At 44.0% G+C, this 21,781-nt stretch overlaps 1 protein-coding gene across 2 annotated transcripts in view; it reads left to right on the forward strand.

The window, feature by feature from the left end:
• Positions 1-20,916, forward strand: part of MST1 (macrophage stimulating 1) — a 101,514-nt gene extending 80,598 nt beyond the window's left edge. The window contains exons 5-20 of one of the 2 annotated variants that reach the window (XM_056525234.1): positions 341-453; positions 755-869; positions 1,417-1,553; positions 2,009-2,129; positions 2,797-2,915; positions 3,084-3,252; positions 3,451-3,581; positions 4,305-4,404; positions 4,487-4,611; positions 15,891-15,923; positions 17,020-17,131; positions 17,246-17,323; positions 17,913-18,059; positions 18,417-18,523; positions 19,601-19,746; positions 20,329-20,916. In XM_056525234.1, coding sequence (XP_056381209.1) covers positions 341-453; positions 755-869; positions 1,417-1,553; positions 2,009-2,129; positions 2,797-2,915; positions 3,084-3,252; positions 3,451-3,581; positions 4,305-4,404; positions 4,487-4,611; positions 15,891-15,923; positions 17,020-17,131; positions 17,246-17,323; positions 17,913-18,059; positions 18,417-18,523; positions 19,601-19,746; positions 20,329-20,490 — 1,915 coding nt within the window. In that variant the 3' untranslated portion in view covers positions 20,491-20,916. The remainder of the gene's footprint in view (positions 1-340; positions 454-754; positions 870-1,416; positions 1,554-2,008; positions 2,130-2,796; positions 2,916-3,083; positions 3,253-3,450; positions 3,582-4,304; positions 4,405-4,486; positions 4,612-15,890; positions 15,924-17,019; positions 17,132-17,245; positions 17,324-17,912; positions 18,060-18,416; positions 18,524-19,600; positions 19,747-20,328) is intronic. The other variant, XM_056525235.1, reaches the window with a different exon arrangement.
• The last annotated feature ends 865 nt before the right edge of the window (positions 20,917-21,781 follow it).

Below are 21,781 nucleotides of genomic sequence, written 5' to 3' on the forward strand. Positions count from 1 at the left end.
TTGTGTGTGAATACACCCTAAACAAGTGACGATCTAGGAGTTCAGCAGGGGTCGGTCGGGATATGCAATCCAGCCCTACTGGATCCTTTTATACAGGCAGTCTACTAGAGTGATGCTTGCTTAATTAGCCTTTTACATGGCTCAATGATTGTATGTGATTTTGATGTGATTTCTGTTAAATTGCTGCCAAAAATTGTGCCATTTTACCACAACAATGCACCTGTTCAGATGATACAGCCTATAACACATGGTGATTGTTATAGCTGCACTAGTGTGCATTGCTGGAGAATAATACAGTTTGCTAGAGCATTTTAAGTAATTTTTCTCATGATATTTTTAGGTCTTTTGATTATAACCTGAAGTCTCACAGCTGTCGGCTGCTCCCGTGGACCCAGAATTCTGCTCACGTCACATTACAGAAAAACATCAACTATGATGTCTACCAAAAGAAAGGTAAGCCTGCCCTGTCACAGATGGCTGCTAAAAACCTGGGAAAGCTGGATGAAGACCTCTAAGGGGTTTGTAGAAGAGGCCGTATTGGTTGTCACCCAGCTTTTTTTAGACACCGATATAAGTGAAGGCTAAATTTAGTCTTTTACTACGTTTACAAATGAGAATAATTTAAGAACGTATTATTTGGTGGATGCTCTGGGGTCTTGTAACCTCACCTTAAAGAATCCTCCCCCCACTAGTCTTCCGATCTTTTTATGAGCTATCTATTCTCCCATACTGACTCTGTCTGATCTTTTCTCAGATTATGTTCGTGAATGTATTGTGGGTGATGGATTGTCATACCGTGGAACAGTATCTAAAACAAACAAAGGAAAAACTTGTCAAGCCTGGAGACTAAAGTTCCCCCATGATCACAAGTAAGATCACAAGAGACAGAGGGGATATGATAGAGACTTAAATACATAAAGGGAATCAACACGGTAAAGGAGGAGAGCATATTTAAAAACAAAAACTACCACAAGAGGACATAGTTTTATATTAGAGGGGTAAAGGTTTCTGCAGTAATATCAGGAAGTATTACTTTACTGAGAGAGTAGTGGATGCATGGAATAGCCTTCCTGCAGAAGTGGTCGCTGCAAATACAGTGAAGGAGTTTAAACATGCATGGGATAAGCATAAGGCTATCCTTCATATAAGATAGGGTCAGGGACTATTAATAGTATTCAGAATATTGGGCAGACTAGATGGGCCAAATGGTTCTTATCTGCCGACACATTCTATGTTTCTATGTAACGCCCCCTACCCCAATAGTAACAGTTATATTGTTGTAAAAGATATGTCCTCATGAGGCGATTCAAAGTGATGACGTCCAAGTTCATTCATATGTATATTAGTAGTGAGCTGTGATGCCATCAGCACAGTATTAAGGTGGACGATGTTATGATGTGACTTTCTCTTGCTTAGATATTCTCCAACTGCTCAGAATGGGCTGGATGAGAACTATTGCCGAAATCCAGATCGTGATCCCAGTGGACCCTGGTGTTATACGACTGACAAGAATGTAAGACACCAAGTGTGTGCTATCAAGAAGTGTGAAGAGGGTAAGTGCATGCTTAAATCATGTGATCTGCAGCGGGAGAGAGAAGTTGGCAATGCCACCGTGGCATTCTCACCTATCACAGCATTATGTTAGGTAATGGAGGAGTCCTATGTAAATAAAGCCTAAATATTTGTATAAGAGAAAATGTTGTGACGTTCTTATAGTATTTGTTTCTGTTCTTTACAATTGACAAGATCTCTTCTTGCCATTTGAGAAGTTTTAGCACTATTTGACCGGTTGGGGGGGGGGGGGGGGGTGACGGGGCTGTTGGGGGATGGGTGGGTGCTTAATTCTCTGATGTCAAGCAGAGATCTTAAAAATGATGCAGAGTTGAATCAAAAATGCATTAGAAAATTACATAACTTGTATAATATATTCTATTCTACAAACCAGTCTCCTGTTAGTTGGACATTACTGGTGTTGTAACCACTTAATTTTATGGTTTGTTTCTTCCAGCCATCTGCTTAAACTGCAATGGAGAAGATTACCGTGGATCATTGGACCATACAGAGACTGGCAGGGAATGTCAGCGATGGGACCTGCAGAGCCCTCACCCTCATCCCTATAACCCAGAGAAGTAATTACTAAGACTGTGTGCAGTAGCCAGAACCCAGACCTGGATGTCTATGGCACCACATAGTCCTGGGTGCAGTAATACTCATTACCTGCCTGAGTATCTCCCCTGGAGAGCAGCACTGTTCAGGAGTGGAAGGATTATGTCCTGCATCAAGTGACCTTCCCCATTTAGTTGCAGGATATTTCTAACTCTTAAGGGAGCTTCAGGTTGATGAATGCAGTTACACCCTTCTCAAGTGTTCCCCATTTCAATATATATATATAATTACAGTGAGACGTTACTTACTAGCAGAGGTCAGCATCACTCTACTGAACAGTATAGAGGATCGCTACTTGGACAGTGTGGGGAAAATGATGTTTTGTTGTTTTATGACATATATTGCATGGCATTTAATAAGGGCAAAGTCTGAAACACTTTCTGGTTGACCTTCTTCTTTTAGGGGTTTACAGTTGTGCTCTATTGCTGAGTATAATTGGTTTGCCTGTAAAGTTCCCTGTTCCAATTTGTCCTTGATCCATAGACAAGATTCTGCCTAATTTGAACTGATAATCCTGCAGTCCTATTAATGACTTGTGGGTGGCACTGGTGGTTGTCTGAGGCTTTTGTGTATTTCTAGCCTGGAGCTATACACCTTCTTTATAAACTTTGTGTTTTCTTTTTCTTGCAGGTATCCAGACATGCACCTGGATGATAACTACTGCCGAAACCCAGACAGCTCGGAGAGGCCCTGGTGCTACACCACCGACCCTGATGTGGAGAGAGAGTACTGCAATATTTCGAAATGCAGTAAGACCGGGTTATGAGGGGTAGTGGGTACATGAGGGGATATGTATATGAGATGATATTGCCCACAAAAAGAGTTTGAAGACTGGAAAAATTATCTAGAGCCACGGATTATTAGGTAATGTTTTTGCTTTGTTGATTTCTTCCCCCCCCCCCCCCCATCTTGTAAAGCAGAGAAGCAGCGTGTGCAAACTGTAACAATCAGCAGTAATTGCTTCTCCGGCAAAGGGGAAGGATACCGTGGAAAAGCAGCCATGACTACCTCCGGGATTCCCTGCCAGAGATGGGACTCCCAGAAACACCACCAGCATCGGTTCTTACCTGACAAATACCCCTGCAAGTGAGTGATGGAGAACATCTCAGCCTGGCTTAAGGGGAACTTGATGAGAAACTTCTCAATTAATGTTTTATTTATTAGAGTAACATGAGTGACCTCATAGTGGTCTTCAACCTGTGTCACAAAACATGCTAGGAGTTTGTGTCCTAACATAAGTATGATTTCATATGAATGTATACTGCCTCTTGTCATTCCTTGCAGGGGGCTGCAGGAGAATTATTGTAGGAATCCTGATGGTTCAGAAGCCCCCTGGTGTTTCACCACAGACCCCAAAATGAGAATGGCATTCTGTTTCCAGATCAAGCGTTGTCCAGATGAAGTGCCAGATGTGGGTGAGTGATTCCTGGTTTAATACACCTGATAAGTGGCAGCTTTACTATAAAATTCCACTGACTTTGCAGTTACCACTTCACCGTAGCTGTTAAGGATCTAACAATAATAATGTTCGCCAATAAATACATTTGGCACAACTACACCACTTATGTATAGAAATGTATATAAAATTTATGAAACTTATTACCTATTTTATCAGCAGTTTTGCAACAAGTGAATGGATTGGCATGTGTAAACGCAGTTCTACTCACCCAGGGTAAAAAAAAAGACCCCCCCCCCCCCATTCTTGTGAATATTGGTAAAGGGGTTGTCCAGCATTAGAAAAAATTCATTTTATTTGGCAAAATCAGCATCACCCCTGTACAAAGGTGTGTCTGGTATTGCAGCTTGGCTCCATTAAAGTGACTGGGACTGAGCTGCAGTACTGTACATGACCTGTGGACAAGAGTGGTGCTATTTTTGCAAATCCCGGACATTCCTTTTATCCCGCACTATTTCCAAGATCTCTGCTTCTAGTCAGTGAATGGAGACACTCTTGTTTACGCTCAGCTTAAGAGATTGTTATAATGTATTACTGTAGACAATCCTCTGTGAGTTGAACACAACACTAGCACAAATCTTGTTCTACTCACACAGCTGGAAATTTTGTTACAATGTACTGTATGTGTAGAAAATCCTCTGAAATAGAAAGCCTGACTCTCACTTTCTGGATTTTTGCACAGGCTGTTTTTTCGGTAATGGGGAGACTTATAGTGGAAGTGCCAATAAAACAAGAAAGGGGATCCCGTGTCGCAAATGGAATGAGATGTCCAATGATCTTCAGTATGTTTCTTGGCTCTGAGCATCTACATCATGTCATGTGAAGATGTCAGAAATTAACTGGTTGCTCTTCTTCTTTCCTCAGATTCCCTGTCAGTGACTCTCTACAGGAAAACTACTGTCGTAACCCCGATGGCGACAGCCACGGCCCCTGGTGTTACACTAAAGACCCCAACACCCCTTTTGACTATTGTCCTATAAAACCATGTGGTAAGAAGTATAGACATGACCATCACAATATAGCTCAGTGACTGTAAATCCGTTGCTTCATTTGTCTGGTAGAGATTCAGAGACACTTTACATCACGTACACATCACATACTCCAGTCACATCCAGAGCTGCACTCAAAATTCTGCCAGCTGCTACTTCATCATTGTGTAGATAGGTGCAGTACAGATCCCACAAGTTACTATGAGAAAACGCCAGGGGGCATTGTTAGCTTTGGTAAGCGAGTTCTGAAGTCATTTTTTTTTCTTTTGCTTATGTATGACATATTGATCATACTATCTCAGGGGGTTGATAAATTTGGTTCAAACAAGCAATACAAATAAATGACTTCAGAACACCACTTGGAAACACCAGCTCCTCTTCTCTGTGATAATTATAAGTTTTTACCACTTTTTATTCCCCCTAAATGTACTAACCCATTTTTATGTGTTTTTTCTTCTTCTTCTCATTTCAGATCCGTGTATGCAGAGGACTTCTTTGGCTTCAGTGGACTAGGTAGATAACCCTAGTTTTTTGTTAAAATATTCATAAAATTGTTAAACAAGGGCTTGTGGGGGAGTGTATTTTAGACTAAAAGTTTTCTTTAAACGTGTTTCTTATTAAATGTACTTTACAGGCTTAGTAGTGGAAGCCGTCTTTTATAGTAGTGTTGGCCTCCAAAACAGCTAGTGTTAACCCCCCAAATATTACCCCGGTAACCACCGTTACAGTGTTCCCGGGAAGAGCCGATACCAACAGGTCTGGAGTGTCAAAAATGGCGCGCCTGGGCCTGGGTGGTAACAGGCTGGCATTATTTAGACTGGGGAGGGTCAGTAACACTGGTCCTCCCCCACCCTGGTAACGTGAGGCTGTTGCTGCTTGGTTGGTATCTGGCTGAGAATATAAAAATATGGGTAACCACACACATTTTTTGCATAAATTAAATAATTTAAAAAAAGTGTGTGGTTCCCCCTATTTTAATTCTTAGCCGGATACCAACCAAGCAGCAACAGCCTGACGTTACCAGGGTGGGAGAGGAACATTGTTACTGGCCCTCCCCACCCTAAATAATGCCAGTCTGTTACCACCTAGGTCTAGGAGCACCATTTTTCACACTTTGGGCCTGTTTGTACCGGCTCTTGGGTACTGGAGTAATAATTGGGGTTTAGCGCTGGCGGTTTTTTAGGCTAACGCTAAGCCCCAGCTTAGTAATGGATTTCGTCTAGAAGATAGCTTCCACTACTAAGCCTGTGAAGTAAATCTATAAGAAAAAATGTTTAAAAAAAATGTATTCCAAAAAACACTCCCCACAGCCCTCATTAACTATTTTATTAATATTTTTAAAAAACGCGGTCATCGCCGTAGTCCTCTGCATAAACAGATCCGAACTGATAAGAAAAAAAAAACACCAAAATAGGCTTAGTACATTTATGGGGCTCTCCCCTGGGGAGAACACCCATAAAGATGCGTTTCCAAACAGGTAGTTTCCTAAACTACAACCGCCATCACTTCCAGTCTGGTAATGATGAGTGTTTTCATTTTGCAACAGCGAGCCTACACTTTAGCAACAGCTGGAATCTTGTTGTTCCTAAACTACAACTCCCATCACGGGAGTTGTAGTTGAGCAACAGCGAGACTCCAGCTGGTGCTAAACTACAACTACCATGATGGGAGTTGTAGTTTAGCAACAGCTGGAGATGCCCCTATCCTGCAACTCCCATAATGCGAGTGGTGGGGCAGATGAGCACGGCCCCTGGTGGTGGTGGTGGGGGGAGACGGTGGGCAAATGAGCGCAGCACTGGGGGTTGTGTTAGATGAGCGTGGCGACAGGGGGGTTTAGCGGAAAAGAGGAGGTGAGCAGCCCCAATGGATAAGGTGGGGAGATTAGCGACAGGGAGGGGGGGGGGGGGGTTAATTTCATATAAATATGAAATACCACTCTCCAAAAGAAAGTATAGTAAGCCAGGGCAGGCTGGCTTACATTTGCGTAGCTTTGGAGGTGGTTGCAAATTTTTGTGCAACTTTTGCACTTGATCAATCTCTGACCACGTTAAAGTGAAATTTACTTTAGTAAGCGCTTTTGTGGTTTTTGCTTACAGCAAAAAGTCACAAAAAAATTGCTTAAAAAGTACCTGTCACCATCTAAACTGTTCTTAACTAACTCAGGCTATGTTCCCTAACTACTCCTAACACCACTTTCACCCTTAAAAAATAATTTCAGAGCTTTAAAAGGCTGTGTATCTTACCTTTATTCTTGCTCACATCGTGCAATCTCCCAGCAGGAGTAAGTGGGCATTTTCCAGCAGGCATGACATCACTGAAGCCTGTTGGGGGACCACTTCCGCCCTCACATGGTTGTAGTGCTGTGATGAATAGACTAAAACAGGCACAGAGCCTGAGGTCTTCTGTGTTGTTATCAGTGAGGCTCTCCTGCAGGTTTCAGTCTGTGCTGCTTTCTGTGAGAATCTGTGGAGCTTTCACTTTCTGTGCAGCTGTCAATCAAGCTCAGTGCAGAGAAACACTGAGTTTGGTCTCCTGCCAGGCCTGGAAGAGACCAAACTCACTGTATTAATTGTGGGAGGGAACAGAACAGTGCCACCTATATTACATTTTAAACATATTTATGTTGCTAATTTTAAAATCAAGTGAATGGGAAATTGTCTTCAAATTACACAAGGAACACTATTTTAAAAGTTTTATTTGGTGACAGGTACTCTTTAAGCGCATGTGCAATTTTTGTGCAACATTTGTAAGCAAAAAAAGAGCTCTAATCCCTTGAGCTCTAAACCTCCCTTATCCCTCCTGTTAAGATGCGAGGCACAGGAGGGATAAGGCAGCTCGTAGTCAGGATAGCAGAAGGTCAAGGCAGGCGGCAAAGTAGCATAGTCAGGACGTAGCAGGAGGTCAGTAGGCAGGGGGCAGAGGAGCAAAGTCAAGTCACGGAGCAAAGGATCAGATACACGGTAAGGCAGCTCTCAGGAATGCTTTCTCTCAGGCACAAGGCAACAAAGATCCGGCAGGGAAGTGAGGAGGGTGGAGGAATTTATCAATAAACCACAGGTGAATTACACTAATGAGCGCACTAGCCCTTTAAATCTTAAAGCTCTGGCACACACGCACCCTAGGGAACAGGGACATGCGTGCCGGAGCAGAGAGGCAGAGGATGGGGGCAGGAGAAGCACCAGGTGAGTGACAGACTGGGACTCGCATGCATGCGCGTTGCCCGAAGCGAGTCCCAGCTCCGCCGGCAGCAGCAGGTAACGGGACCATGCGCTCACGGCCAGCGTGTGTGGCCGGAGCGCATAACGTAACATTTATACAGTTATCGCTTGTCTGGGCACTAGTAACCATGGAATACTTTGTGAGATGTTTCCGCCAGAATTTTCTGGGATGTAAAATTTGGCGCCAAACTCTGCAATTTTGGTGCAAAAAAAAATCCCCTGGGGAGCCTTATAATCCCACCTCTAGAGTACCAAGGGGTCTTCAAAGTGGATGAGACCCTCCTCTCTGTCATGAGGGCTGAGTGGAAGAAACAAGAAAAGGGTCCAGTTTTAACAATGAAATTTAATGCTATGTTCCCTAAGACAGAGTCCATTGTAGAATCAGGGGGTTCTATTACTAAATTCAACATGGCAATTTGAAATAGTTGAAACGCACCATGGTTCCTGCAGACGATGGGTCTAGTTTGCAGGACTCTATTGAGAGAAGATCGGAGTGCGTCCTAAGGAGAGGTTTCATGTTTGCTGCAGCTTCTGCCATGGTCACTATAGCCTAGTCGGATATTGCCATAGGAGTCCCCAGTGACGATATCTTGGCCTCCTTCAAGTCAGTCAATTAGGCGATGAGACTATCTCTCTGAAGCGGCTTCTCATCAGCTAAAGTTGGCCACAAAAACAATGACTTCGGTGTCGGCCGGTCACAGGCCAGTGGATAATACCTCGACAATTTCAGCCTAGTAGGCTCTTTGGGTCCGAATTAGATTGGATCATGGGCTTAACCAACAAAAAGGTGAAGAATCTTCCTAAACAGTTCTTTAGACAGCGAGGTAGACAGTACTGAGGGGGCAAATCTACCTTGCAAACCAGGTCCCAAAGAGACTGGGGAGCAAAGCCACGAGGTTGGAGGCATTCCAAAGGAGCCAAGGATAAAAAATCCACCTCCTGACTACAGGAGGTGGGGCTGTGTGCATTTACATGCCTGCTGCGTTGTTGTGCTGGCATCTGGTGGTGGTCCATCCCTCCTATAATATTTTTTTATCACTGCAGAGAGCTGTGGGAATTCCAATATGTCTACAGTGTCTTCCTGCTTTGCTGATGTCCCGGCACATGCACGGTTGCAGGTCAGATTCACATCTGCGCATATGCAGGAACATGGAATCTTGCCCAGGGTTTACGGAGATAGAGAGAGAGAGGAAGGTCACCTAGAAAACAACATAATTTTCAACACCCAGACAGAAGGCAGTATAGAGAAAAGCAAGGAACTCTGCAAAGGAGAAGCCCTCTCCACCAAAATGATCAGATCTATGATGCCAAGCTCCAGTCTCAAAAACATCATCAGATGTCTGGGTCCCAAATATCTTAAGTAGGTGATTACTCCATGGATAAAAAAAAAAATAAAAAAAAATCCTCCATACAGATTTATCATCAGTCACAGCTCCACTTTGATTGTGCAGATTATCAAGAACGGTGACCTAGAAGAAGTCCTAACACAATAAATAGGCAAAAGCATTTACTCTCTGGTGTTTGCAGTCCCTAAGGAAGGAGGAAACTGGAGACTTGTTATTGACTTATCGTTCCTAAGCCAGTTCTTTTGTAAAAAGTCGACAACTCTCAACATCCAGCAAGGAGATTATCTAGCTTCTATAGACTTACAGAACCCATACCCACACATTCCTGTTCTACAGGGGATTCCTACGTGTAGCAATTTGAGACCATCATAAACTTCATAAGCTCCAGATCTCCTGCCTCCTGTTCAGCATCATATCTAGTATTTACCAGGGTGGCAGTAATACTGACAGCGACTCTCCGAATTCAAGGCATTTACGGTGTATAACTCTGTATTTGGACAACCTCCTAGTGAGAGCAACATCTGAAAACAGCACTAGAAGTTTTAGAGTCTCTAGTAAACCACAAAAAGTTGCAAAGCAAACCTGCCAACAAAATCACTTACTTAGACTTCATCATAAATACTCAGCGCATGCTTCTGATTCTATCTCAAGACAGGATCCACAAATCTAGAACTCCATCAAGGTTCATATATCGCAATTCTTGTACCATCAGATTTGCCATGAGGATCCTGGGCATGCTGACCTAAGTTTGGAGACAGTTTTTCATGGGTGAAATCCCACATCAGAGCGCTTAAAGCCACGTCTTGTAACACTGGAACAGGAAAAAAGAGTCTGGATCCACATCTTCATGTGCCTCTGAAGGTCCAAAAGGATCAAATGGTGGTTAATGTTGAATCTGTTTCTCCAGGGACAAGTCACTTTCCTCTGCAAGTAGTCCTCACTATGGATGCCTTAGGCTTAGTCTTGGGTGACCATGTGGAAGGCTTATGAATTAAAGAGAAATGGTGTCTGGAAGAACTAAAGCTATCCTTCAACCTCAAGGAGTTATGGGCCATCAAGCTGGCATTAATTCACTTCAAGCCACTTTTCCATCACAAGGCGTTCCAGGTCCAGTTGGACAATTTAGCATTAAGAGTCTGTCACTACAGAGGGAATGCACTCAGCTGATGTCTTGGGCAAAGAACAACCTACTCGCCATCTCAGCAGTTCATACCCAGATTTCTAAAAGCCATCAGTAAGCTAAGCCAGTATTTCATTATTTCATTCCATCCTGGCATTTTTGGTGGTAATAACATGTTCTCTTTATTCTGTGGGTCCATACGATTACAATGATACACAATTTGTATAGGTTTTGTTTTACTAACCCCTTTCCAATATATAATGTATCGGTACGTCATGGGTCGGGTGAGGGGAACATGACGCCGGCCTGCGGGTCAGGTCCCCGCTGCTATCTGCAGCTTACATCTGCCGGTAATGATGGACATCTGAGCTTTCTCCGATGTCCGCCATTGAAATGGTTAAATGCTGTGATAAATAGCGTTCACAGCATTTAAACATTAAATGCCAGTAATCCTTGGGGTCTAGGGGAACCATCTGCTGCTCCACGATGTAATCGCTGGCTGCAGATGGGTTGCTGGGGAAGAAACTTGCCCTTCCTGGTGCTCCGTAGATCGGTGATTGCTTAAGGCTGCTGAAAACCTAGATCAATGTAATGCAATAGTATAACATTGATATATGTAAGCCATCTAATGAAACTGATAAAAAAATTCAAAAATCCTCCCCCTAATAAAAGTTAAAATCACCCCCTTTCCCATTGTTCAAATAAAACTATTAAATTATGATAATCCTGATGCTGCACGGTAAAAGGCGTAAATGCAAAAAAAAAATCCAAACGCCAAAATTGCAGATTTTTCGTCACATCACATTCCAGAATAAGCGTATTAAAAAGTGATCAAAAAGTCATATATATGCAAAAGGGGTACCGTTTAAAACTCATGGAGCAAAAAATGAACCCTAACATAGCTCTGTAGGTGGAAAAATAAGTTATTGGGGGTCAAAACATGGCATTAAACAAACTTTATTTTTTTTTCTTTTCAAGTAAAAATTTTTTGTTTTTACCTTTTTTAAAACAAAACAAAAATTACCCAAGTCTGGTATCATTGAAACCGTACTGATCCATAGAAAAAAGATAGCATGTCGAATTTACTATACTATGAACCCTGAAAACAATGTTGCCCCACAAAATTATGTAACTCCATATTTTTTTCAATTTTGCCCTACGTGATATATATATATATATATATATGTAATTTTTTTTTTTGTGCTCCAAAATATATTATATGATAAAATAAAGAATGCCAACGAAAAGTACAACTTGTCCCGCAAATAAGAAATATGCTTAACCTTTTCCTTTTCTGACCCTATATAAAACTTTTTTTTTATTTTTCCGTATAGGGAGATTATGATCTGTAGTTTTTATATGTAGCATTTTTGTTTTGATGCTTTTTATAAAAAATGTTTTAATGGTTTATGAAGTGACCAAAAATACGCAACTCTTTGCTGATCAGGACTTTGCGATTTTGCCGCGGGTGCCCCAATAGCTCCACTGAGCTACCTACGGTAGATTTTTAGAATTTTTGACTCCGCAATCAACTTTGATCGCAGCATCTAAAGGGTTAATGGCGGAAATCGGACAGATCACCAATGTCCGGCATCCGGCAACATTTCCACATTTCCACATTTTTCGCCCTTAGGGTATGTTCACACTTCGGAATCTCCGCCCTCGGAGTTCCGTGAGCAAAGATCCTGTCAGGCGTCCGCTGCAGAAGATACTTCGGCGGTAAGACCGCGGGGCACTGCGCAGTCACCAGTACTTGCGGAATTCCGCGCAAAGTATGAACATGTTCTTTCTTTGCATGGAACAATTTCAGCGGTGCCGCTGAAATTCCAGTGTGAACGGGTCTCGCAGAAGACCCGTTCACACTGATGGGAATGTTAACTGCTCGAAATTATGAACATACCCTTTCTGCTGCTGCACTGCAAGAGCTTTGACATAGAACTGTGATGTCCCCAAAAGTCCTTTTTACGGCCTATCTGCTGTAGTTCTGCCTAGATATGCACAAAATTAACTGCTTATCTTCGTATTTCATTACTTTCTTAAAATATCCAGCTAAAGTGGTCACAATCATTTGGTCAACTTTTCATTTTTCTACAGAGGATTCTAATTATATTTGTAATTTAAAAAAAATTCTTCTGTACTTCTAGTCACCAGGGGTTTCCCTCCTGGCAGAAACACCATCCACCTCCTCTTGTCACTTGAGATAACGAAATACAGGCAGTAGGGATGAGACATTACCAGGGGCGTACATATCGCCTGTGCAGCCGGTTCAGCTGCACAGGGGCCCAGCGTGTGAGGGGGCCCACCGCCCTTTCATACTAGTGAGCGCAGAGGCTGCACTTTACTACAGCGCATAGACAGAGCCCTGAAGAACCTGGTGCTGAGTGGCAGCAGCAGTGAGGAGGAGGAGGAGCAACCGGGGCAGAAGACTTCCTCAGAGTAAAAGTCATAGCATAAAGGAAAACAATTAGGGTAGTGGAGGGGGCTACCTGGCTGCCCAACCTGGCATAATAGGATGTGCGAGGGGATGTGGAGGGGAGGGATTGTCCGAGCAGACATCACACAGCAGACGAAGAGTAGGGGACTGCCTGCAGAGCTGTCTGTACCCCCTCTTCCACATGACTAAGCAACAGAGGTCCTGACCCCCAGCCGTCCAGGGATTGGCGAAACCATGTGAGCATCCTGTCTCAGAAAGTTAGTATAGCTAGTGTATTTATTTTTGTGTAAAGGGGTATGTGTGTCTTTTGGAAAGGTGTGTGTGTCTTGTGTATAGGTGTGTGTGTATCTTGTGTATAAGTGTGTACGTATCTTGCGTATAGGGGTGTGTGTGTATCTTGAGTACAGGTGTGTGTATATCTATATATGTATCGGAAAAGAAGACGTCCGGCACTCAGGGAATGGCAGGTAAAACTTGTATATGGCTTTATTCAAAACGCAATAGGCAGGACAAGAAATTCAAAAATAAGATATAGCCTTGAATCTTGCATCAAAACATCCAGAAGGCACACAATGTTCGGATGCTAAAGTTCTTTGAGGAGGGATATTTCTCTGATCTACGACTAAGCACCTGAGTGTGCGAAACGCGTCAGTTCTTGTCCTGCCATTCCCTGAGTGCCGGACGTCTTCTTTTGTGGTCACTATTGAACCGGGAGTGGTACCGGTGTCCGTGGTACGAGGACGTGCAGTTGACGCAGGAGCGGTGAGTGGTTCTACCTTGTTTGCATCTATATATGTATATATACATACATACATACACATGGATGTGTGTGTCTTTGAGAAAGCACGTAATTGTTTTTTGGACATCCATGGTACTATAATTGCAAGGCTGGGTTCACACTTTCAATTGCCTCCGTCAAAGATACAAGATAAATGTGCTATTTTATCACCTTGGTTGGTAAACAATGTCTACCAACCAGGGTGCCTCAAGCTGTTGCAAAACTACAACTCACTGTCCGGGCATGCTGGGAGTTGTAGTTTTGCAACAGCTGGAGACACCCTGCTTGAGAAACACTAATGAGATCTGCATGTGGGATATTGGTCTGTGTACAGCGGCTTTATTCAGTATCCTTATGTTAGTATTATCCCATCACTATATGGTGGTGATTGTAGTGGTCATAGTGTGGCGCAATTATTTGTTCTTTGGAGAGTGGTGAAATTGTGATCTAGGTCTGTGTAAAGTGGTTGTTATTATTTATTCACTGCAGTAATAATATGTTGTCCTGTTATGGAGGCATTTATTTATTCTAATAAACTCCAATCCCTGAGAAAATCCCCTTGTATCATACCTGGTGAGTGGCGATGCATACACTGAACGCATCACCGTTATCTTACATTCACCACCTCTGATTTGGGCTGAAAACTTATTTTGTGCTCCGATGGTATTCACTTGGTGCTTAGGTGTGGTGTACTAAAATCATGTCAACTGCTGTGTAGACAAAAATCCGGCCCTGCATCAGCCCCTCTGGTGGTAATGATGTGTGGTGAAATTATTGTCCCTTGTATAGTGGTGATAATGTCTCTGTATAGTGATTTTATTCAGTATCAGTATGGTAATATTATCACGTCATTATATGGTGGAAATGATAGTGGTCATAGTGTTGCGGTATTATCTGCCCCTTGTATAGTGGTGTAACTGTCTGACTGCATGTGCTGCTGCTGAATGTCGCATGAGACGCTAGGCCTCTTTTTTTTCTTTTTTGCTTCCACCTGCCAGTGCCACCATCTAGGTATTTAAATAGCAAAAAGTGGAAAACTTAGAATCTCCACAGAACAGCTACCTACCTACCTTCCCCCACTATTCCCTGCAATTTTCTGGGCTTCCCTTGGGCGCAAAAGGAACGAACTACAGCTCTGAGAAACACTACTTACCCCTCCGGCCTCCCCCTCCTCCCTGGTCTCCTCCAGACTGACTGTGTACAGCGCGCACTATGACCTGACGTTGTACGCAGTCAGGTCACGTGACTGTGCAGCGCGGGCTGTTGGAGACCAGCAGGGAAGGCGCTCACTTCGGGACACGCCGGCGGACATGGAGAGCAGCAGAGCAGGAGAAATACGTTTTATTTATTTATTTTTAGTCTGATCTGAGGTCTGATGGAACTGTCTGTCACTGTCTCAGAGCATCAATATGGGGGGCCTGAATGAGCATATGGGGGGCCTGAATGAGTTGCAGCATATTGGGGGCCTTAATAAATAATTAACAACTGATATTAAGGGGGGGCCCTCCTGAGCAACTGATATGGGTGGGGGCCCCACTGAGCAAGTGACATATGGGGGTTCACCTCAGTATGTGACATATGAAGGGGGGCCCTCTGCTGTCTGTGTCCGCCCCTGCATCATTCCTTAGTGCATGCTTCCAGCTCTCACACAATGAGGGAGAATGCAGTGCGGCTGTCAGCAGACTCCACATCGAGGAAATTGGTCATATGATTCGGCAGCAGCATAGAGGAGGTAAAGACCTACAGAATCATTGCTATCAAAATTAGCTGCATCCCAGAAATAGTTTTTTATAGGCAACCTTTTTCTTATGAGTTTGCTATCTACCTGATCTTCTTTACCTGATTTTCCTGTTTTGCTATAAACAAGAAGAGAGACTTGGCAATGAGGCTGCAGAGGATTGGGCAGAGCCTTAGGGAAAGTAAAGGAATGGTAGTTCCTGCACAGTGCTGGCCAGTGCCCTGTCTGACAATATCTCATTATTGGGGACAAACACTTGGCTGATGTAGGTTATGAAAGTGCATTTTTTTTTTTTTTTTTTTTTTTTTTTTTTTTTTTAGTGGTGCATGTACCTTTCTTCTTGGGTTACATTTTTAGCCACAGTTATCAATTTCATAAATACAAAATGACAGTCATACAAACCATTGTCTGTAGGTGTTTGTGCAGAGTAGTATTTATGTGCAAATATCTACTTTCAGAAAATATGGTGGTGTTAATATTCTTTATATTTGGTAATTTTGCTTTTATTTGTACATCTCAAAAGTGTGAAGAATGTCCTGGCAACCAGAGGTGCAAAAATCCAAAAGACCTGGCAGGAAAAGGGTTAATCTAATGCCTTTTGGCGTCCTGTCAATTCTTTTTGTAATCCTGATTTCTCTTTTACAGATGGAGAGCCTGCAATCAGCCTTAAAGAAGCAGGTAAAATGTGACCCCTCCAGAGGTGTAGCGTGGGGGGTGCAGGGGGGGCAAGCCGCACCAGGCGCAACATCTGGGGGGGCGCGCTCTCCGGGATAGGAATACTTCTTTTTATGTGCCCGGGCCGGCTCCCATGTGTGGCTGCAGGCGGGGGCCGGCCAGAGCATATAAAAACTAATACTGTATACTAAAAACCAGGGGGCCTCCAGCTGTTGTGAAACTACAACTCCCAGCATGCCCGGACCGGCAAAGGCTGTCCGGGCATGCTCGGAGTTGTAGTTTCACTACAGCTGGAGGCCCCCTGGTTTTTAGTATACAGTATTAGTTTTTATATGCTCTGGTCGGCCCCCGCCTGCAGCCACACATGGGAGCCGGCCCGGGCACATAAAAAGAAGTATTCCTATCCCGGACATCACTGTGTCCCGAAAAATCTTTTCGGGACATAAGGATGTCCGCCGGTCACTCACCATTCCCCGGCCAGCGCGCGTCCTCCTTCGGTCCTTCGCTTCTCCGCCTCTATGGTTGTACGCACGGGACGTCACTGACGTCCCGTGTGTACAACCATAGAGACGCAGGAGGATGCGCGCTGGCCGGGGCCTGGTAATTGACCGGTGGCGCGTCATCTTCTTCAGTGTTCCGGTCACCACTCCCCCGGTCCCTACACCTACTGCTATGGTCCATAGGCCATAGCAGTGGATGTGACCCCGGGCCGGAGGAGCGGTGACCGGATCACTGTGGGGGCAGCAGTACAGACATACAGCCTCCAGCCATACCCTGTATATGGCTGGAAGCTGTATGTCTGTGGGGTGGGGGGAAGCTGCCTAATATTGTGGGGGAACTGCTGACCTAATGTGGGGGGGAGCTGCCTAATATTGTGGGGGGGGGGGGAGCAATACATGTACATACATGTGCTTAGGGGGGTAAGGGTTTCTTTAACTAATCTAGTGGAAGAGACTCGAGTGCTAAAATCCACGGGTTAGGGGGCGCAAATTACTTGCCTTGCCCCGGGTGCTGACAACCCACGCTACGCCACTGCCCCCTACTTACTAGTAGCCCTGCCCCCATGTCATTCTGTGTCTTATGGTATCTATCTTTACAGAAAAGATTGAATTTGATTCATGTGGTAAAAGGATCGATAGACCTGTGGTAAAGGGGCGTATGGTGGGCGGACTCCCAGGAAACTCACCGTGGACTGTCAGCTTACGTAACAGGTGAACCAAAATCTAAGATTGGCACAAATAAAGCAGCAATGTGAGAGCATTAGCCCTTCAGTGAGTGCTACCTTAAGTGTTACTTCTGCTTTTTTCTCCTCTTACTTTCCCCAGACAAGGAAATCACTTCTGTGGGGGGTCACTGGTGAAGGAGGACTGGGTGATCAGCACCAGACAATGCTTCTCTTCCTGGTAAGAGACTGGGAACCCCCACTCTCTGTCACTTTTAAAGGGGTACTCCAGTGGGGGAAAACAAAAAATTTCAAATCAGCTGGTGCCAGAAAGTTAAACAGATTTGTAAATTACTTCTATTTAAAACTCATCAGCTGCAGTAAGCTTCACAGGAAGTTGTATTTCTTTCTGGAATTCTTCTCAGTCTGACCACAGTGCTCTCTGCTGACACCTCTGTTCGTATAAGGAACTGTCCAGAGTAGGAGCAAATCCTCATAGCAAACCTCTCCTGCTCTGGACAGTTCCTGATACGGACAGAGGTGTCAGCAGAGAGCACTGTGGTCAGACTGAAAAGAACTCCAGAAAGAAATATAACTTCCTGTGGAGCATACAGCAGCTGATAAGTACTGGAAAGATTAAGATTTTTAAATAGAAGTAGTTTACAAATCTGTTTAACTTTCTGGCACCAGTTGATTTAAAAAAAAAAATTATAATTCCAGCGGAGTATACCTTTTTATGGATGTTTTGGGATTCCGTGTATATCAACAACCCTCCCCTCCCACATGCAGATCTCTTTAGAACATCAACTTATCAACTCTGTCCTCTACAGTGATGCTGATCTGTCCGGTTATCATGCCATGGTGGGCACACTCTTTGTCAACCCAAGATCCGATGACCCCGACATGCAGTCTGTACCCATCAGTAAGATCATGTGTGGCCCGTCGGACTCTAGCCTTGTCATGCTGAAACTAGAGAGGTGAGGAATTGCTGCATGAGCAGCATGAATCATGTGACCTGCCAGGAGGGCATCGCTTAACTAGAGCAAAGAGCTCTTAGTATTATGTGCCTATAGAGTAGAAAGTGATGTCAGAGAAGGGGGTGTAGTTTTGTCAACCTCTGCTGTAGAGCCCAGTAAACATACAACAGTAGTATTTATTAAACTGTAGTTAAGCAGCATAAAAGAAATAAAGCTGCAAGTTTCTCACGTTACCCTGTTGGCTTCATCATGATACTTGTGATCATTTGCCTGAAGTTTCATTATTACGGTACTTCTAGTAATTCATAGGGTGCCAGCTTTGCCCTGATCTTTAACCTTGTATTTGTATATTTCTAGGCCACTGACTCTTAACTCTAGAGTTGCTCTCATCTGCCTTCCTCCAGAGAGATACATTGTTCCTCCAAACACACAATGTGAGATCGCTGGCTGGGGAGAAACCCAGGGTAAGTACTCACAGGTCTGTGGCAATGTGCCTGATGATCCTGACCAAAGCCAGAAATGAGCAATTTGCAGAGTTTTGGGATGTTTCCTATTCACCTTAATTGGTGCAGATCTTGTGTAGGACTAACCCCATACAATACCTTACGTTAGCCTTAAGGGGTACTCCACCGAAAAACATCTTATCCCCTATCCAAAGTATAAGTCATCCATACACGGAGCGAACTCTGCTCTGCGCCACATGATTGGGGACTACAGCTGCCACGCCCCCTCCATTCATGTCTATAGGAGGAGGCGTGACTGCTATGTACTAGACATGAATGGAGGGGGTGTGGCATGACGTTATGAACATGGGAGCTTCAAGCTTCGTGTTCCGGACGCCGTCGCTTCCGGCCCAAAGACCCTGGGGGTCCCCAGTGACAGGACCCCCGCGATCAGACATCTTATCTTATAAGGGGTACTCCGGTGGAAAACTTTTTTTCAAATCAACTGGTGCCAGAAATGTTTACAGATTTGTAAATTACTTCTATTTAAAAATCTCAATCCTTCCAATACTTACCAGCTGCTGTATGCTCCACAGGAAGTTGTATAGTTCTTGTCAGTCTGACCACAGTGCTCTCTGCTGACACCTCTGTCCATGTCAGGAACTGTACAGAGCAGGAGAGGTTTGCTATGGGGATTTGCTCCTGCTCTGGACAGTTCCTGACATAGACAGAGGTGTCTGTGGTCAGACAGAAAAATTCAAAAAAGAAAAGAACTTCCCCTGAAGCATACAGCAGCTGATAAGTACTGGAAGGATTAAGATTTGTAAACAGAAGTAATGTAATTTAAATCTGTTTAACTTTCTAGCACCAGTTAATTTGAAAAAAATAGTTTTCTACCAGAGTGACCCTTTTAATCTTATGATGAAGGGAAAGTTATGAAGAGGCAAAAGGTTGAATATTGAGACATTTTTACAATCGCTATTGCACACCAAGTTTACCAAGTGTTCATTAGAACCTGACTGAGCAAATGAATCTGCACACTTTGGCTCTTCCTTCTCGTGTGCAGGGCCTGACCACATCTCACACCTCCTTTTACAGGTACTGGCCATGAGAATGTACTGAAGGTGGCACATTTCTTTGTGATGAGTAATGATGAATGTAACACATACAGTAAGAGCCGGAAGCTGGTGCTAGACCATGAGATCTGCACCAGGCCCTTACCGGTGGAGCAGGGAGCCTGCGAGGTAAGTCACCCTAAAGAAGTTGTTCCCCCCTAAAGATTAGCAATTTGGGAGAGAGAAACTTTTGCAGAGAAAAAGTGGTGCAGTCACCAATTAGATTATTTTTTTCAGAGGTCTTTTTAAAACTTAAAGGGGTTGTTTGATGAAAAAAAAACTACCATTTTATACCTTTCTAATAGGATGTTGATTTGACCTTCCGTTGCACAGATACGATTTCAGGCGATTTGAGCTTCTGCAATCTTATCTGTGCATGGATAGGTAGACACAGATATGGAGCCATTAACTATTTATGGGGCTGCGGACCCGATCGTAGTCAGCTAGTGCCTACGATCTGGTCATTTTCTCAGGGGATCCGATTTTTGACTCTATTTTCAGTCAGTGTCAAAAATCTGACATGCTGAGAAAATGACCAGATACGATTTCAGGCGATTTGACCTTCCGAAATCTTATCTATGCATCGGAAGGTCAAATCGTGGTGTGAATGCAGCCTATCTGCTTGTGCTGGGCAACTGCACCACTTTTCCTCTGTACAGTTTTTGTTAAATCTCCCCCATTATTTTCTAACTTGACAATTTTCTCTTTCAGAGGGATTACGGGGGTCCACTTGCCTGCCTCACCCATGAATGTTGGGTGTTAGAGGGTGTTATTATACCGTCCCGTGGATGTGGAAAGAAGAACGTCCCAGGAGTGTTCACCAGGGTCTCAATCTATGTTGACTGGATCAACAAAGTCATGAAGATGGTGTGAGAGAAGAAGCACAATTCTCAGCAGCATGTGCCGTAAATAAGGACTGGAGGAGAGGTTGATATTGGGGGGGAGGATTTGCAGCTAAAGTGAACCAAAGAAAGTACATTTCTGGGGAGTGAGATTTTCAGTAAAGTTTGAGTGCAGTCAGGTCAGCATGTTCAATAACTTTACAGTGGAGCAGCAAATATTTATTCTGCTTTGGCTGCCCATGTTTTAGCCCACTCAGGGCACAATGTCAGGATATAATGTTATGGGCAGCAGTAGGTGTCCATAGAGGCACCGTCATCAAATGGTTGATGTTTCAGGAAGAAGAATCAATATATTTTTATAAATGCAATAAAATCCACATTGATAAAACCAAATGTGAGAACGAGTGACCCTTGTGATACATTGTCAATAGATGTCCTGAATATAAGTACATTGTCACCTGATGGTCAGAGAGGTTGTCACAGCCCCTGTTCATGACATTACTTAGTATGATAAAAAAATGATCCAATGTATTACATGTGTAATCTCCTCCCTACGGGAATCATCTTCTCTCACCAATGACACTCCGGTGTGTGTCATCTGATTGTGTGGCACTTCCTCAATCTAACGCTGTGTGACCACATTGTTAACTCATCACTGAACCAAAGAAACCACACAGACAGAAGGATTCCACCCAGGAGGAAATAAAATGTATTTCTTAGATCTACCTCTCTTCAACAGACAATCCTTTTAGAGCTTCATGAGGGAATCTACATTGTCTATTTAAAGGGGTACTCCGCCCTGACATCTTATCGCCTATCCAAAGGATAGGGGATAAGATGCCTGATCACGGGGGTCTTGCGCTGGGGACCCCCACTATCTCTGCTACGGCACCCCAGACATCCAATGCACAGAGGGAACTTCACTCAGTGCTGGATGACAGGCGATGCAGGGCGGAGGCTGGTGACAACATGGCCATGCCTCCTCCATGCAAGTCTATGGGAGAGGGCGTGACGGCCGTCACGCCCCCTCCCATAGACTTGCATTGAGGAGGCGTGAGCGTCACATGAGTGGGGCGTGGCCGTAACGTCACAAGCCGCCAGCGCTGCACCCGACACTCTAAACAAATGCCGGGTGCAGCAGGGAGATCAAGGGGGTCCCCACTGGTGGGACCCCCGCGATCAGACATCTTATCCCCTATCCTTTGGATAGGGGATAAGATGTCTAGAGGAAGAGTACTCCTTTAAGTCCTCAATACATAACTCTGCACTACGTCTACAGACTAGCTCTGGGATCGTAACAGTAAATAGAGACACAGAAGACA

This window comes from Hyla sarda, chromosome 6 (assembly GCF_029499605.1).
Source record: "Hyla sarda isolate aHylSar1 chromosome 6, aHylSar1.hap1, whole genome shotgun sequence".
Taxonomy (NCBI): Eukaryota; Metazoa; Chordata; class Amphibia; order Anura; family Hylidae; genus Hyla; species Hyla sarda.